Raw genomic sequence first — 19,369 nt, 5'->3', positions numbered from 1 at the left:
CTGGGATATCTCCCATTGTATGCTTTGGTGTTAAATCCTGCAAGCATAAAAACAAGTTGTTTATTTCAGTGCACGGAAATCCACCCTTTGGGGAAAAACATGTGTTAAAGGGACATTCAACACCAGAATTTTTGTTGTTTAAAAAGATAGATAATCCCTTTATTACCCATACCCCAGTTTTGCATAACCAACACTGTTATATTAATATACTTTTTACCTCTTTAATTACCTTCTATCAAACCTCTGCAGACAGCAGGACGTGCAAGACCCGTGGGTCCTGGAGGTCATCGCTCAGGGATACAATATAGGTCTCAAGTCTCATCCACCCAGGGGCAGATTCCTCCTCTCAAACCTGTCTTCAAGGCCAAAAAAGAAAGAAGCATTTCTGGGGTGCATGAGGGATCTCTCCTCCCTAGAAGTCATTGTTCCGGTACCTCTTGCAGAAAGAGGTCTGGGGTACTATTCAAACCTTTTTGTGGTCCCAAAGAAGGAGGGAACTTTCCGCCCGATTCTGGACCTAAAGTGCTTAAATTCCTATCTGTCCCCTTGTTCAAGATGGAGACGATAAGGTCCATCCTTCCCTTAGTTCTGGAAGGACAGTTCATGACCACTATAGATCTGAAGGATGCTTACCTTCACGTTCCAATACACAAGGAACACTTCAAGTTCCTAAGGTTTGCATTCCTGGACCAGCACTTACAGTTTATTGCACTTCTGTTTGGTCTAGCTACTGCTCCAAGAGTTTTTATGAAGGTTCTAGGGGCTCTGCTTGCAGTGGCCAGAACCAGAGGTATAGCAGTAGCACCATACTTGGATGATGTTCTGGTTCAAGCTCCATCCTGTCGTGTGGCAGAAGACCATTCAAGATCTCTTCTTTTCTTCTTCGATCTCATGGGTGGAAGATAAACTTAGAAAAGAGTTCTCTTATTCCCAGTACCAGGGTGGAATTTCTGGATACTATAATAGACTCCATATCTATGAGGATATTCCTTACAGACCAGAGAAGTCACAAGCTAACTTCCGCTTGTCTTGCCCTCCAGACCTCCTTAAGGCCCTCTGTGGCTTTGTGGAGGTGATTGGTCTCATGGTGTCCAGCATGGACATCATTCCCTTTGCCAGATTCCATCTCAGACCACTTCAGCTGTGCATGCTGAGACAGTGGAACGGCAATCATTCAGATCTGTCTCAACTGATTTATCTGGATAACCGGTCAAGAGGATCGCTCTCCTGTTGGCTCTGTCCAGATCACCGGTCCCAAGGGACATCCTTCTTGAGACCATCCTGGGAGATTGTGACTACTGACGCAAGTCTATCAGGATGGGGAGCTATTTGGGGTGCTAGGAAGACACAGGGCCTGTGGACTCGAGAGGAATCCCTCCTCCCGATCAACATTTTGGAACTTCGAGCAATCTTCAATGCTCTGAAAGCTTGGCCTCTTCTGGGTTCGTCCCAGTTTATCAGATTCCAATCAGACAACATAACCTCAGTGGCTTACATCAAACATCAGGGGGAACAAGGAGCTCCCTAGCAATGAGAGAAGTATCTCGGATTCTGGAGTGGGAGGAGGCCCACAACTGCTCACTGTCAGCGATCCACATTCCGGGTGTGGACAACTGGGAAGCGGATTTCCTCAGCAGACAATCCTTTCATCCGGGGGAATGGTCTCTCCATCCCAAGGTGTTTGTAGAGATTTGCAATGTGGGGGACACCGGAGATAGATCTCATGGCGTCCTGGCTCAATTCCAAGCTACCCAGATATCGGGCGGGCCAGGGATCCTCAGGCAGAGCTAATAGATGCATTAGCAGTGCCTTGGAGTTTCAATCTAATTTACATTTCTCCAACATAGGTGTGTCCGGTCCACGGCGTCATCCTTACTTGTGGGATATTCTCCTCCCCAACAGGAAATGGCAAAGAGCCCAGCAAAGCTGGTCACATGATCCCTCCCAGGCTCCGCCTACCCCAGTCATTCTCTTTGCCGTTGTACAGGCAACATCTCCACGGAGATGGCTTAGAGTTTTTTAGTGTTTAACTGTAGTTTTTCATTATTCAATCAAGAGTTTGTTATTTTCAAATAGTGCTGGTACGTACTATTTACTCAGAAACAGAAAAGAGATGAAGAATTCTGTTTGTATGAGGAAAATGATTTTAGCAACCGTAACTAAAATCCATGGCTGTTCCACACAGGACTGTTGAGAGCATTAACTTCAGTTGGGGGAACAGTTTGCAGTCCTTTGCTGCTTGAGGTATGACACATTCTAACAAGACGATGTAATGCTGGAAGCTGTCATTTTCCCTATGGGATCCGGTAAGCCATGTTTATTTCGATTGTAAATAAGGGCTTCACAAGGGCTTATTTAGACTGTAGACATATTTTGGGCTAAATCGATTGATATTAACACTTATTTAGCCTTGAGGAATCATTTATTCTGGGTATTTTGATATATTTATATCGGCAGGCACTGTTTTAGACACCTTATTCTTTAGGGGCTTTCCCAAAGCATAGGCAGAGTCTCATTTTCGCGCCGGTGTTGCGCACTTGTTTTTTGAGAGGCATGGCATGCAGTCGCATGTGAGAGGAGCTCTGATACTGATAAAAGACTTCTGAAGGCATCATTTGGTATCGTATTCCCCTTGGGTTTGGTTGGGTCTCAGCAAAGCAGATACCAGGGACTGTAAAGGGGTTAAAGCTTAAAACGGCTCCGGTTCCGTTATTTTAAGGGTTAAAGCTTCCAAAATTGGTGTGCAATATTTTCAAGGCTTTAAGACACTGTGGTGAAAGTTTGGTGAATTTTGAACAATTCCTTCATGTTTTTTCGCAATTGCAGTAATAAAGTGTGTTCAGTTTAAAATTTAAAGTGACAGTAACGGTTTTATTTCAAAACGTTTTTTGTACTTTCTTATCAAGTTTATGCCTGTTTAACATGTCTGAACTACCAGATAGACTGTGTTCTGAATGTGGGGAAGCCAGAATTCCTATTCATTTAAATAAATGTGATTTATGTGATAATGACAATGATGCCCAAGATGATTCCTCAAGTGAGGGGAGTAAGCATGGTACTGCATCATTCCCTCCTTCGTCTACACGAGTCTTGCCCACTCAGGAGGCCCCTAGTAAATCTAGCGCGCCAATACTCCTTACTATGCAACAATTAACGGCTGTAATGGATAATTCTGTCAAAAACATTTTAGCCAAAATGAACCCTTGTCAGCGTAAGCGTGGATGCTCTGTTTTAGTTACTGAAGAGCATGACGACGCTGATATTAATATCTCTGAAGGGCCCCTAACCCAATCTGAGGGAGCCAGGGAGGTTTTGTCTGAGGGAGAAATTACTGATTTAGGGAACATTTCTCAGCAGGCTGAATCTGATGTGATTACTTTTAAATTTAAATTGGAACATCTCCGCATTTTGCTTAAGGAGGTATTATCCACTCTGGATGATTGTGAAAATTTGGTCATCCCAGAGAAACTATGTAAAATGGACAAGTTCCTAGAGGTGCCGGGGCTCCCAGAAGCTTTTCCTATACCCAAGCGGGTGGCGGACATTGTTAATAAAGAATGGGAAAGGCCCGGTATTCCTTTCGTCCCTCCCCCCATATTTAAAAAATTGTTTCCTATGGTCGACCCCAGAAAGGACTTATGGCAGTCAGTCCCCAAGGTCGAGGGAGCGGTTTCTACTTTAAACAAACGCACCACTATTCCCATAGAGGATAGTTGTGCTTTCAAAGATCCTATGGATAAAAAATTAGAAGGTTTGCTTAAAAAGATGTTTGTTCAGCAGGGTTACCTTCTACAACCCATTTCATGCATTGTCCCTGTCACTACAGCCGCATATTTCTGGTTTGATGAACTGATTAAGGTGCTCGATAGTGACTCTCCTCCTTATGAGGAGATTATGGACAGAGTCAATGCTCTCAAATTGGCTAATTCTTTCACTCTAGACGCCTCTTTGCAATTGGCTAAGTTAGCGGCTAAGAATTCTGGGTTTGCTATTGTGGCGCGCAGAGCGCTTTGGTTGAAATCTTGGTCGGCTGATGCGTCTTCCAAGAACAAGCTACTAAACATTCCTTTCAAGGGGAAAACGCTGTTTGGTCCTGACTTGAAAGAGATTATCTCTGATATCACTGGGGGTAAGGGCCATGCCCTTCCTCAGGATCGGCCTTTCAAGGCAAAAAATAGACCTAATTTTCGTCCCTTTCGTAAAAACGGACCAGCCCAAGGTGCTACGTCCTCTAAGCAAGAGGGTAATACTTCTCAGGCCAAGCCAGCTTGGAGACCAATGCAAGGCTGGAACAAGGGAAAGCAGGCAAAGAAACCTGCCACTGCTACCAAGACAGCATGAAATATCGGCCCCCGATCCGGGACCGGATCTGGTGGGGGGCAGACTCTCTCTCTTCGCTCAGGCTTGGGCAAGAGATGTTCTGGATCCTTGGGCGCTAGAAATAGTCTCCCAGGGTTATCTTCTGGAATTCAAGGGACTTCCCCCAAGGGGAAGGTTCCACAGGTCTCAGTTGTCTTCAGACCACATAAAAAGACAGGCGTTCTTACATTGTGTAGAAGACCTGTTAAAAATGGGAGTGATTCATCCTGTTCCATTGAGAGAACAAGGGATGGGGTTCTACTCCAATCTGTTCATAGTTCCCAAAAAAGAGGGAACGTTCAGACCAATCCTAGATCTCAAGATCTTAAACAAATTTCTCAAGGTCCCATCTTTCAAGATGGAAACCATTCGAACTATCCTTCCTTCCATCCAGGAAGGTCAATTCATGACCACGGTGGATTTAAAGGATGCGTATCTACATATTCCTATCCACAAGGAACATCATCGGTTCCTAAGGTTTGCATTCCTGGACAAACATTACCAGTTCGTGGCGCTTCCTTTCGGATTAGCCACTGCTCCAAGGATTTTCACAAAGGTACTAGGGTCCCTTCTAGCTGTGCTAAGACCAAGGGGCATTGCAGTTGTACCTTACCTGGACGACATTCTGATTCAAGCGTCGTCCCTCCCTCGAGCAAAGGCTCACACGGACATCGTCCTGGCCTTTCTCAGATCGCACGGCTGGAAAGTGAACGTGGAAAAGAGTTCTCTATCCCCGTCAACAAGGGTTCCCTTCTTGGGAACAATTATAGACTCCTCAGAAATGAGGATTTTTCTAACAGAGGCCAGAAAGACAAAGCTTCTGGACTCTTGTCGAATACTTCATTCCGTTCCTCTTCCTTCCGTAGCTCAGTGCATGGAAGTGATCGGGTTGATGGTAGCGACAATGGACATAGTTCCTTTTGCGCGCATTCATCTAAGACCATTGCAACTGTGCATGCTCAGTCAGTGGAATGGGGACTATACAGACTTGTCTCCAAAGATACAAGTAAATCAGAGGACCAGAGACTCACTCCGTTGGTGGCTGTCCCTGGACAACCTGTCACGAGGGATGACATTCCACAGACCAGAGTGGGTCATTGTCACGACCGACGCCAGTCTGATGGGCTGGGGCGCGGTCTGGGGATCCCTGAAAGCTCAGGGTCTTTGGTCTCGGGAAGAATCTCTTCTACCGATAAATATTCTGGAACTGAGAGCGATATTCAATGCTCTCAAGGCTTGGCCTCAGCTAGCGAGGACCAAGTTCATACGGTTTCAATCAGACAACATGACGACTGTTGCGTACATCAACCATCAGGGGGGAACAAGGAGTTCCCTAGCGATGGAAGAAGTGACCAAGATTATTCTATGGGCGGAGTCTCACTCCTGCCACCTGTCTGCTATCCACATCCCGGGAGTGGAAAATTGGGAAGCGGATTTTCTGAGTCGTCAGACATTGCATCCGGGGGAGTGGGAACTCCATCCGGAAATCTTTGTCCAAGTCACTCAACTTTGGGGCATTCCAGACATGGATCTGATGGCCTCTCGTCAGAACTTCAAAGTTCCTTGCTACGGGTCCAGATCCAGGGATCCCAAGGCGGCTCTAGTGGATGCACTAGTAGCACCTTGGACCTTCAAACTAGCTTATGTGTTCCCGCCGTTTCCTCTCATCCCCAGGCTGGTAGCCAGGATCAATCAGGAGAGGGCGTCGGTGATCTTGATAGCTCCTGCGTGGCCACGCAGGACTTGGTATGCAGATCTGGTGAATATGTCATCGGCTCCACCTTGGAAGCTACCTTTGAGACGAGACCTTCTTGTTCAGGGTCCGTTCGAACATCCGAATCTGGTTTCACTCCAGCTGACTGCTTGGAGATTGAACGCTTGATTTTATCGAAGCGAGGTTTCTCAGATTCTGTTATCGATACTCTTGTTCAGGCCAGAAAGCCTGTAACTAGAAAGATTTACCACAAAATTTGGGAAAAATATATCTGTTGGTGTGAATCTAAAGGATTCCCTTGGGACAAGGTTAAGATTCCTAGGATTCTATCCTTCCTTCAAGAAGGATTGGAAAAAGGATTATCGGCAAGTTCCCTGAAGGGACAGATTTCTGCCTTGTCGGTGTTACTTCACAAAAAACTGGCAACTGTGCCAGATGTTCAAGCCTTTGTTCAGGCTCTGGTTAGAATCAAGCCTGTTTACAAACCTTTGACTCCTCCTTGGAGTCTCAATCTAGTTCTTTCAGTTCTTCAGGGGGTTCCGTTTGAACCCTTACATTCCGTTGATATTAAGTTATTATCTTGGAAAGTTTTGTTTTTAGTTGCAATTTCTTCTGCTAGAAGAGTTTCAGAATTATCTGCTCTGCAGTGTTCTCCTCCTTATCTGGTGTTCCATGCAGATAAGGTGGTTTTACGTACTAAACCTGGTTTTCTTCCAAAAGTTGTTTCTAACAAAAACATTAACCAGGAGATTATCGTACCTTCTCTGTGTCCGAAACCAGTTTCAAAGAAGGAACGCTTGTTGCACAATTTGGATGTTGTTCGCGCTCTAAAATTCTATTTAGATGCTACAAAGGATTTTAGACAAACATCTTCCCTGTTTGTTGTTTATTCAGGTAAAAGGAGAGGTCAAAAAGCAACTTCTACCTCTCTCTCCTTTTGGATTAAAAGCATCATCAGATTGGCTTACGAGACTGCCGGACGGCAGCCTCCCGAAAGAATCACGGCTCATTCCACTAGGGCTGTGGCTTCCACATGGGCCTTCAAGAACGAGGCTTCTGTTGATCAGATATGTAGGGCAGCGACTTGGTCTTCACTGCACACTTTTACCAAATTTTACAAGTTTGATACTTTTGCTTCTTCTGAGGCTATTTTTGGGAGAAAGGTTTTGCAAGCCGTGGTGCCTTCCATTTAGGTGACCTGATTTGCTCCCTCCCTTCATCCGTGTCCTAAAGCTTTGGTATTGGTTCCCACAAGTAAGGATGACGCCGTGGACCGGACACACCTATGTTGGAGAAAACAGAATTTATGTTTACCTGATAAATTTCTTTCTCCAACGGTGTGTCCGGTCCACGGCCCGCCCTGGTTTTTTAATCAGGTCTGATAATTTATTTTCTTTAACTACAGTCACCACGGTACCATATGGTTTCTCCTATGCTATTATTCCTCCTTAACGTCGGTCGAATGACTGGGGTAGGCGGAGCCTGGGAGGGATCATGTGACCAGCTTTGCTGGGCTCTTTGCCATTTCCTGTTGGGGAGGAGAATATCCCACAAGTAAGGATGACGCCGTGGACCGGACACACCGTTGGAGAAAGAAATTTATCAGGTAAACATAAATTCTGTTTTTTTCCGCCGTTACCACTTCTATCCCGTGTAGTGGCCGGATCAAGCAGGAGCAGGCATCAGTGATACTGATTGTTCCATCGTGGCCGAGAAAGGATATGGTTTGCAGACCTGGTGGGGATGTACTCATCTCCTCAGTGGAAGTTACCTTGTCGCAGGGATCTACTGGAACAGGGTCCTTTTGTTCATCAAAGTCTAGATTCTCTGAGGCTGACTGCGTGGAGATTAAAGGTTTAGTCTTAGCCAAGAGAGGTTTCTCTGAGAGGGTTATTGACACTCTCATTCAGGCTCGTAAGCCTGTTACTTGTCACATCTATCAGAAGGTGTGTGGAGAGCTTACTTATTCTGCTGTGAAGAGCGTGGTTTAGCCTGGCATAAGGTTAAGGCTGCCAGGATTCTTTCCTTTCTCCAGGAGGGTCTGGAGAAGGACTTTTCTGCCAGTTCCCTGAGGGGACAGATTTCAGTCCTTTCTGTTTTGCTGCACAAGAGGCTTGCAGAGCTCCCTGACGTGCAATCTTTCGTTAAGGCTCTGATTAGGATCAGACCTGTGTTTAGATCTACCTTGGAGTTTGAATCTTGTTCTTAAGTTTTTACAACGGGCTCCGTGTGAGCTTATGGCCTCTAGTTATCAAAGTCTGGTGGACCTGATCCGACAGTGCGGATCAGGTCCGCCAGACTTCGCTGAATACGGCGAGCAATACACTTGCCGTATTCAGCATTGCACCAGCAGCTCATAAGAGCTGCTGGTACAACGCCGCCCCCTGCAGACTCGCGGCGAATGGGCTGCCAGCAGGGGGGTGTCAATCAACCCGATCGTACTAGATCGGGTTGATTTCCGGCGATGTGTGTCCGCCTGCTCAGAGCAGGCGCACAGGTTATGTGGCAGCAGTCTTTGTGACCGCTGCTTCATAACTGCTGTTTCTGGCGAGCCTGCATTCGGACCATTCAGAGCGTGATACATATGCCCCTATGCATTTGGTTGACATCAAATTGTTATCCTGGAAGGTTCTTTTTCTTTTGGCTATTATGTCGGCATGCAGAGTTTCTGAAATGGTTGCCTTGCAATGTGAGCCTCCTTATCTGATGTTCCACACTGATAAGGCTGTCCTACGTACCCACTTGGGTTTTCTACCTAAGGTGGTGTCTGATCGTAACATCAATCAGGAGATTGCGATTCCTTCCTTATGACCTAATCCTTCTTCTTCGAAGGAACGTTTACTTCATAATCTGGATGTGGTTCAAGCTTTGAAGTTTTATGTTCATGCTACTAAGGATTTTAGGCAAACTTCTTCCTTGTTTGCTATCTATTTCTCCAACATAGGTGTGTCCGGTCCACGGCGTCATCCTTACTTGTGGGATATTCTCTTCCCCAACAGCTAATGGCAAAGAGCCCAGCAAAGCTGGTCACATGATCCCTCCTAGGCTCCGCCTTCCCCAGTCATTCTCTTTGCCGTTGCACAGGCAACATCTCCACGGAGATGGCTCAGAGTTTTTTGGTGTTTAAATGTAGTTTTTATTCTTCTATCAAGAGTTTGTTATTTTAAAATAGTGCTGGTATGTACTATTTACTCTGAAACAGAAAAGAGATGAAGATTTCTGTTTGTAAGAGGAAAATGATTTTAGCAACCGTTACTAAAATCGATGGCTGTTTCCACACAGGACTGTTGAGAGGAATTAACTTCAGTTGGGGGAAACAGTGAGCAGACTTTGGCTGCTTGAGGTATGACACATTTCTAACAAGACTTGGTAATGCTGGAAGCTGTCATTTTCCCTATGGGATCCGGTAAGCCATTTTCTTAATTTTCGATATAAGAATAAAAGGGCTTCACAAGGGCTTTAAAGACTGGTAGACATTTTTCTGGGCCAAAACGATTACTTTATAAGCATATTTAATGGTTTATAACTTTGGAGAGTTATTTTAATCTTGGGAATTTTATTAAAAAAAACGGCAGGCACTGTATTGGACACCTTTTTCACTGGGGGCCTTTTCTAGTCATAGGCAGAGCCTCATTTTCGCGCCACTAATGCGCAGTTGTTTTTGAGAAGCAAGGCATGCAGATGCATGTGTGAGGAGCTCAGATCCACTGAAAAAGCTTATTGAAGGCGTCATTTGGTATCGTATTCCCCTCTGGGCTTGGTTGGGTCTCAGCAAAGCAGATACCAGGGACTGTATAGGGGTTAAATGTAAAAACGGCTCCGGTTCCGTTATTTTAAGAGTTAAAGCTTTCAAATTTGGTGTGCAATACTTTTAAGGCTTTATGACACTGTGGTGAAATTTTGGTGAATGCAAGGCTGGAACAAAGGTAAGCAGGCCAAGAAGCCCGCTACCGCTACCAAGACAGCATGAGATGCTGGCCCCCGATCCGGGACCGGATCTGGTGGGGGGCAGACTCTCTCTCTTCGCTCAGGCTTGGGCAAGAGATGTTCAGGATCCTTGGGCGCTAGAAATAGTTTCTCAAGGTTATCTCCTGGAATTCAAGGAACTACCCCCAAGGGGAAGGTTCCACAGGTCTCAATTGTCTTCAGACCAAATAAAAAGACAGGCATTCTTACATTGTGTAGAAAACCTGTTAAAAATGGGAGTGATTCATCCTGTTCCATTAGGAGAACAAGGGATGGGGTTTTACTCCAATCTGTTCATAGTTCCCAAAAAAGAGGGAACATTCAGGCCAATTTTGGATCTCAAGATCCTAAACAAATTTCTCAAGGTCCCATCGTTCAAGATGGAAACCATTCGGACAATTCTTCCTACCATCCAGGAAGGTCAATTCATGACCACGGTGGATTTAAAGGATGCGTATCTACATATTCCTATCCACAAGGAACATCATCGGTTCCTAAGATTCGCCTTTCTGGACAAGCATTACCAGTTTGTGGCACTTCCATTCGGACTAGCCACTGCTCCAAGAATTTTCACAAAGGTACTAGGGTCCCTTCTAGCTGTGCTAAGGCCAAGGGGCATTGCAGTAGTACCCTACTTGGACGACATACTGATTCAAGCGTCGTCTCTACCACAAGCAAAGGCTCATACGGACATTGTCCTAGCCTTTCTCAGATCTCACGGGTGGAAAGTGAACGTAGAAAAAAGTTCTCTATTCCCGTCAACAAGAGTTCCCTTCTTGGGAACAATAATAGACTCCTTGGAAATGAAGATTTTTCTGACAGAAGCCAGAAAATCAAAACTTCTAAGCTCTTGTCAAGCACTTCATTCTGTTCTTCTTCCTTCCATAGCGCAGTGCATGGAAGTAATAGGTTTGATGGTTGCGGCAATGGACATAGTTCCTTTTGCGCGAATTCATCTAAGACCATTACAACTGTGCATGCTCAGACAGTGGAATGGGGATTATACAGATTTGTCCCCGACGATCCAAGTAGATCAGAGGACCAGAGATTCACTCCGTTGGTGGCTGACCCTGGACAACCTGTCCCAAGGGATGAGCTTCAGAAGACCAGAGTGGGTCATTGTAACGACCGACGCCAGCCTGGTGGGCTGGGGCGCGGTCTGGAAACACCTGAAGGCTCAGGGTCTATGGTCTCGGGAAGAATCTCTTCTCCCGATAAACATTCTGGAACTGAGAGCGATATTCAATGCTCTCAAGGCTTGGCCTCAACTAGCAAAGGCCAAATTCATAAGGTTTCAATCAGACAACATGACGACTGTTGCATATATCAACCATCAGGGGGGAACAAGGAGTTCCCTGGCGATGGAAGAAGTGACCAAAGTAATTCAATGGGCGGAGCTTCACTCCTGCCACTTGTCTGCAATCCACATCCCAGGAGTGGAAAATTGGGAAGCGGATTTTCTGAGTCGTCAGACATTTCATCCGGGGGAGTGGGAACTCCATCCGGAAATCTTTGCCCAAATAACTCAATTATGGGGCACTCCAGACATGGATCTGATGGCGTCTCGTCAGAACTTCAAGGTTCCTTGCTACGGGTCCAGATCCAGGGATCCCAAGGCGACTCTAGTAGATGCACTAGTAGCGCCCTGGACTTTCAACCTAGCTTATGTGTTCCCACCGTTTCCTCTCATTCCCAGGCTGGTAGCCAGGATCAATCAAGAGAGGGCTTCGGTGATCTTGATAGCTCCTGCGTGGCCACGCAGAACTTGGTATGCAGACCTGGTGAATATGTCATCGGCTCCACCATGGAAGCTACCTTTGAGACGGGACCTTCTTGTTCAAGGTCCGTTCGAACATCCGAATCTGGCATCACTCCAACTGACTGCTTGGAGATTGAACGCTTGATTTTATCAAAGCGTGGGTTCTCAGATTCTGTCATTGATACTCTTATTCAGGCTAGAAAGCCTGTAACTAGGAAAATTTACCATAAAGTATGGAAGAAATATATCTGTTGGTGCGAATCGAAAGGATTCCCATGGAACAGGGTAAAAATTCCTAAGATTCTATCCTTTCTACAAGAGGGTTTAGAGAAAGGATTATCTGCAAGTTCTTTGAAGGGACAGATTTCTGCTTTATCTGTTTTACTTCACAAGAAGCTGGCGGCTGTGCCAGATGTTCAGGCTTTTGTTCAGGCTCTGGTTAGAATCAAGCCTGTTTACAAACCTTTGACTCCTCCTTGGAGTCTCAATTTAGTTCTTTCAGTTCTTCAAGGGGTTCCGTTTGAACCCTTACATTCCGTAGATATTAAGTTATTATCTTGGAAAGTTTTGTTTTTGGTTGCAATTTCTTCTGCTAGAAGAGTTTCAGAGTTATCTGCTCTGCAGTGTTCTCCTCCTTATCTGGTGTTCCATGCAGATAAGGTGGTTTTGCGTACTAAACCTGGTTTTCTTCCGAAAGTTGTTTCTAACACAAATATTAACCAGGAGATAGTTGTGCCTTCTTTGTGTCCGAATCCAGTTTCAAAGAAGGAACGTTTGTTGCACAATTTGGATGTAGTTCGTGCTCTAAAATTCTATTTAGAGGCTACAAAGGATTTCAGACAAACATCTTCCTTGTTTGTTGTTTATTCTGGTAAAAGGAGAGGTCAAAAAGCAACTTCTACCTCTCTCTCTTTTTGGCTTAAAAGCATCATCAGATTGGCTTATGAGACTGCCGGACGGCAGCCTCCTGAAAGAATCACAGCTCATTCCACTAGGGCTGTGGCTTCCACATGGGCCTTCAAGAACGAGGCTTCTGTTGATCAGATATGTAAGGCAGCGACTTGGTCTTCACTGCACACTTTTACCAAATTTTACAAATTTGATACTTTTGCTTCTTCTGAGGCTATTTTTGGGAGAAAGGTTTTGCAAACCGTGGTGCCTTCCATCTAGGTGACCTGATTTGCTCCCTCCCATCATCCGTGTCCTAAAGCTTTGGTATTGGTTCCCACAAGTAAGGATGACGCCGTGGACCGGACACACCAATGTTGGAGAAAACAGAATTTATGTTTACCTGATAAATTACTTTCTCCAACGGTGTGTCCGGTCCACGGCCCGCCCTGGTTTTTAATCAGGTCTGATGATTTAATTTCTCTAACTACAGTCACCACGGTATCATATGATTTCTCCTATGCAAATATTCCTCCTTTACGTCGGTCGAATGACTGGGGAAGGCGGAGCCTAGGAGGGATCATGTGACCAGCTTTGCTGGGCTCTTTGCCATTTCCTGTTGGGGAAGAGAATATCCCACAAGTAAGGATGACGCCGTGGACCGGACACACCGTTGGAGAAAGTAATTTATCAGGTAAACATAAATTCTGTTTTTGGAAAGCGTAAGGGTCTGAAGGCTTCTTCGACTTCCTTATCTTTTTGGTTGAGAAGTGTTATACGCTTAGCTTATGATTCAGCGGGACTTAAACCTTCTCAGAGGGTTACAGCTTATTCCACTAGAGCGGTGGCTTCCTCTTGGGCCTTTAAAAACGAGGCCTCTATGGATCCGATTTGTAAGGCGGCTACCTGGTCCTCCTTACATACCTTTTCAAAATTCTACAAATTTGACGTTTTTGCTTTGACTGAAGCAGCTTTTGGGAGAAAGGTCTTACAGGCTGTGGTGCCCTCAGATTAGGGTCCGCCTTTCCTTTACCCCTCCCGTTATCATTCAGTGTCCTCTAAAGCAGTATTTTTCAACCAGTGTGCCGTGGCACACTAGTGTGCCGTGAGAGATCCTCAGGTGTGCCACGGCAGACTGACAACAGTGTGACATATTTTTTAAACTTTGCTTGTTTTTTACTCCCAGTGCAGGGGTAGTTTGTAGGAGGCATGGCATAACAGCAAAATACATACAGTATGTGTGTGTTTGTGTGTATGTGTATATATATATATGCTGTATTAGGCTACAATGTGTGATTTTTTTTTAAAATTTTGGGATGGTGGTGTGCCACAGGATTTTTTTATGTAAAAAAGTGTGCCACGACAAAAAAAAGGTTAAAAATCACTGCTCTAGAGCTTGAGTATAGTTTTCCCAACAGTAAGGAATGATGCTGTGGACTCTCCTCATATTAAGAAGGAAAACATAAATTATGCTTACCTGATAATTTCATTTCCTTCTGTATGAGGAGAGGCCACGGCCCCTGCCCGTATACTTCGATGCACGGACCAAAATTTGTTTTTCTCTTCCAGCACCATTTATACCCTAATGTTTCTCCTACTGTTCCTTGTTCCCTTGGCAGAATGACTGGGATATGAGGGAAGTAGGGGGGAGCATTTAAAGGACACTGAACCCAAATTTTATTCTTTTCTGATTCAGATAAGAGTATGCAATTTTAAGCAACTTTCTATTATACTCCTATTATCACATTTTCTTCGTTCTCTTGCTATCTTTATTTGAAAAAGAAGGCATTTAAGCTAAGGAGCCAGCCACTTTTTGGTTTAGAGCTCTGGACAGCACTTTTTTATTGGTGGGTGAATTTATCCACGAATCAGCAAGAACAACCCAGGTTGTTCACCAAAAATGGGCCGACATCTAAACTTGCAATCTTGTTTTTCAAATAAAGGTACCAAGATAATAAAGAAAATTTGCTAATAGGAGTAAATTAGAAAGTTGCTTAAAATTGCATGCTCTATCTGAATCACAAAAGAAAAAAATGTGGGTTCAGTGTTCCTTTAAAGGGACACTGAACCCAAATTTTTTCTTTTGTGAATGTAAGTTTAGATGCCAGTCCATTTTTGGTGAACAACCTGGGTTGTTCTTGCTGATTGGTCGATAAATTCATCCACCAATGAACAAGTTCTTTCCAGGGTTCTGAACCAAACAAATAGCTTAGATGCCTTCGTTTTCAAATAAACATAGCAAGAGAACAAAGAACAATTGATAATAGGAGTAAATTAGAAAGTTGCTTAAAATTGCATGTTCTATCTGAATCATGAAAGAAAAAATGTGGGTTCAGATTCCCTTTAAGCCTTTGGCTGGGGTGTCATTGCCTCCTCCTGGTGGCCAGGTTTAGTATTTCCCAGCAGTAAGGAATAATGCCGTGGACTCTCCTCATACAGAAGGAAAATAAATTATCAGCATAATTTATGTTTTTCTGTTAATTGTTTACAGTAATTCACAATTAAAAATATATTAATTTTAGTTGACCTGTTATGATTGTAAATTTAAAATGTACCAATAATCTATTGCATTTCTTATAACTTTTTTTTTTTCTTTTTTTTTTAGATTATGAGAAAATCTTTGCTCTTCTTGAACAAGTTCAAGGACCATTTGAGATACAGAAAACTTTTTTTGAATTCACCATGAAAGAAGCATCAAGGTTAGGGAAAGTATTGAGCTGGGTTGTTGAATACCAAAGAACTCATTGCATTTGATAGGGTGATTAAATGGTTATTGTAATGTAAATGTTTCTCCTTGGATGTGTTTCTGATCATCCATTTTACCTGCTGGAGTTTATTAAATGGTTTATAGATATCTTATTTACCTTTTTGTCATTTGAAATAGTTGCTTTTGCCTGTTGAAACCATCACCTATACTTACAAATCAGTACTGCAGTATAAGCTAAATAAAAGCTATGTAAACAAATGGCTGTAACAGGAATCAACCTCTGTGAGTGGTGGGATAGAGAGATCATCTCATCTGATAGGGTGTTCTTGCAACAGCTTTGAATACAATGAACTCTTATGTGCTTGTCTTAGTCCATTATCCTTTTAAAGGACAGTAAACACCTTGAAATTGATGTGTTGCAAAACCTTGCAATATCATTTCTTTATTTTGCCCTATTTTTGTGTAATTAAAGGGGTAGTAAACCCAATTATTATTTTTTTCACGATTCAGATAGAGCATACCATTTTAAGCAACTTTTTAATTTACTCTCTATTATCTATTTTTTTCTTTGTTCTCTTGCTATCTTTACTTCAAAAAGTAGGAATGTAAGCTAAGGAGCCAGCCCATTTTTGGTTTAGAACCCTGGCTAGTGCTCGTGATTGGTGGCTATATTTAGCCACCCAATAAGCAAGAGCAACCCAGGTTCTGAACCAAAAATGGGCCGGCTCTTAAGCTTTACATTATTGCTTTTCAAATAAAGATACCAAGAGAAGGAAGAAAAATTGATAATAGTAAATTAGAAAGTTGCTTAAAATTGATTACTCTATCTGAATCATGAAAATTTAATTTTGACTTTACTGTCCCTTTAAGCTGTGAAAACTGTGGCTTCTATCATTCTCAGAACTGAAAAGGCATGCTGCAAACTTCTCAAGCCTAACCCTCCTACATATATTTCCCTAATTGGCTGTAATAGATATAAAATACAAAATAATGTACTTGATACTAACAATGTGACCGTGGCTAGCTTTGTCAGCGGCATACTCAATCCCAAATTGGCTTCTTCAAATAAAGCAAATGGTGTGTGGAGTTTGGCTATTAAAAAGCAATTACAGCAAATGAGATGTTAATTTGTTTTAAAAATGTATAGAATTAGCTGATATAGGAGAATGTCAATGGGAGAAACCACCACAGTCCTGAAGGGAGAACCACAGTGAGCAACTGCCAAGCTCACAAAATATGTAGACAAAAAGAAGAAAAAGTTGTCTCCAGTCAGTGCACTATCCTTTTATTACTTACATAGGAAAAGGTCTAAAAGAACACGTTTCGGGAAACACCACATGACTAAGGGGTGTTCTCCCTGTTCTTTTGGATCTTTTCCTATGTAATTAATAAAAGGATATTGCATTGACTGGAGACCACCTTTTCTTATTTTAGCTGATATAGGGCCAGATTACGAGTGGAGCACAAATATTTGCGCCCAAGCGAAAAGGGGTTTATCGTGGGGGTTTGCGCTTGTGGGCCTTACCTCTGGTATTAAAAAGTTGAAAGTAATTGCGATCAATTGAGTGCAATCACCATTTACGCTAGAATGATTACCGCAACTTCAGATCTCTGGTTAACTGTTTTGCAAAACATAAACATTGCACAAAACACACCAAAAATACACTAAAAAGTACAATTACACTCATAATAACACCATCTTATAAAAATCATTTAAAAAAAAAAAGTTATAATCACTCAGATATGAGGTCTCAGGTGTTAGGGAAAAAAAAGCAAGCAAAGGACTTTAACAGACATACATACATATACATATGTCTAAAGATGGATATATATGTGTGCATTGGAGCTGTTACAGTCAAGTAGATGAAAACATGTAAAAGCATATTTATGCAATATATATATATATATATATCCAATGTTCTGCATATAGCAGAATATATTTCTAAATAGTTATTCCTATATATATCTGTATATATACCTATATACAATCGTGTGTGTGTATATATATATATATATATATATATTTCTCCAACATAGGTGTGTCCGGTCCACGGCGTCATCCTTACTTGTGGGATATTCTCCTCCCCAACAGGAAATGGCAAAGAGCCCAGCAAAGCTGGTCACATGATCCCTCCTAGGCTCCGCCTACCCCAGTCATTCTCTTTGCCGTTGCACAGACAGTGGAATGGGGATTATACAGACTTGTCTCCGACGATTCAAGTAGATCAAAGGACCGGAGATTCACTCCGTTGGTGGCTGATCCTGGACAACCTGTCACAGGGAATGAGCTTCCGCAGACCAGAGTGGGTCATTGTCACGACCGACGCCAGTCTGGTGGGCTGGGGCGCGGTCTGGGAACCCCTGAAAGCTCAGGGTCTATGGTCTCGGGAAGAATCTCTTCTCCCGATAAACATTCTGGAACTGAGAGCGATATTCAATGCTCTCAAAGCTTGGCCTCATCTAGCAAAGGCCAAATTCATAAGGTTTCAATCAGACAACATGACGACAGTTGCATATATCAACCATCAGGGGGGAACAAGGAGTTCCCTGGCGATGGAGGAAGTGACCAAGATAATTCAATGGGCGGAGGATCACTCCTGCCACTTGTCTGCAATCCACATCCCAGGAGTGGAAAATTGGGAAGCGGATTTTCTGAGTCGTCAGACATTCCATCCGGGGGAGTGGGAACACCATCCGGAAATCTTTGCCCAAATAACTCGATTATGGGGCATTCCAGACATGGATCTGATGGCCTCTCGTCAGAACTTCAAGGTTCCTTGTTACGGGTCCAGATCCAGGGATCCCAAGGCGACTCTAGTAGATGCACTAGTAGCACCTTGGACCTTCAACCTAGCTTATGTATTCCCACCGTTTCCTCTCATTCCCAGGCTGGTAGCCAGGATCAATCAGGAGAGGGCTTCGGTGATCTTGATAGCTCCTGCGTGGCCACGCAGGGCTTGGTATGCAGACCTGGTGAATATGTCATCGGCTCCACCATGGAAGCTACCTTTGAGACAGGACCTTCTTGTTCAAGGTCCATTCGAACATCCGAATCTGGTTTCCCTCCAACTGACGGCTTGGAGATTGAACGCTTGATTTTATCAAAGCGTGGGTTTTCAGATTCTGTAATAGATACTATGATTCAGGCTAGAAAGCCTGTAACTAGAAAAATTTACCATAAGATATGGAAAAAATATATCTGTTGGTGTGAATCTAAAGGATTCCCATGGAACAAGATAAAAATTCCTAAGATTCTATCCTTTCTACAAGAAGGTTTGGAGAAAGGATTATCTGCAAGTTCTCTGAAGGGACAGATCTCTGCGTTATCTGTTTTACTTCACAAAAGGCTGGCAGCTGTGCCAGACGTTCAAGCGTTTGTTCAGGCTCTGGTTAGAATCAAGCCTGTTTACAGACCTTTGACTCCTCCCTGGAGTCTTAATCTAGTTCTTTCAGTTCTTCAAGGGGTTCCGTTTGAACCCTTACATTCCGTAGATATTAAGTTATTATCTTGGAAAGTTTTGTTTTTGGTTGCAATTTCTTCTGCTAGAAGAGTTTCTGAGTTATCTGCTCTGCAGTGTTCTCCGCCCTATCTGGTGTTCCATGCAGATAAGGTGGTTTTGCGTACTAAGCCTGGTTTTCTTACGAAAGTTGTTTCCAACAAGAATATTAACCAGGAGATAGTTGTACCTTCTTTGTGTCCGAATCCAGTTTCAAAGAAGGAACGTTTGTTACACAATTTGGACGTAGTCCGTGCTCTAAAATTCTATTTAGAGGCCACTAAAGATTTCAGACAAACATCTTCTTTGTTTGTTGTTTATTCTGGTAAAAGGAGAGGTCAAAAGGCAACTTCTACCTCTCTTTCTTTTTGGCTTAAAAGCATTATCCGATTGGCTTATGAGACTGCCGGACGGCAGCCTCCTGAAAGAATCACAGCTCACTCCACTAGGGCTGTGGCTTCCACATGGGCCTTCAAGAA

At 43.5% G+C, this 19,369-nt stretch overlaps 1 protein-coding gene across 1 annotated transcript in view; it reads left to right on the top strand.

The window, feature by feature from the left end:
- Positions 1-19,369, top strand: part of LOC128660794 (integrator complex subunit 6) — a 516,514-nt gene that overhangs the window by 492,179 nt on the left and 4,966 nt on the right. The window contains exon 16 of the mRNA XM_053714821.1: positions 15,292-15,385. Coding sequence (XP_053570796.1) covers positions 15,292-15,385 — 94 coding nt within the window. The remainder of the gene's footprint in view (positions 1-15,291; positions 15,386-19,369) is intronic.

The sequence above is a fragment of the Bombina bombina genome, chromosome 1 (genome assembly GCF_027579735.1).
Source record: "Bombina bombina isolate aBomBom1 chromosome 1, aBomBom1.pri, whole genome shotgun sequence".
Taxonomy (NCBI): domain Eukaryota; kingdom Metazoa; phylum Chordata; class Amphibia; order Anura; family Bombinatoridae; genus Bombina; species Bombina bombina.
Note: the sequence above shows the minus strand (reverse complement) of the source record. Positions and strands in the feature narration are given on the sequence as shown.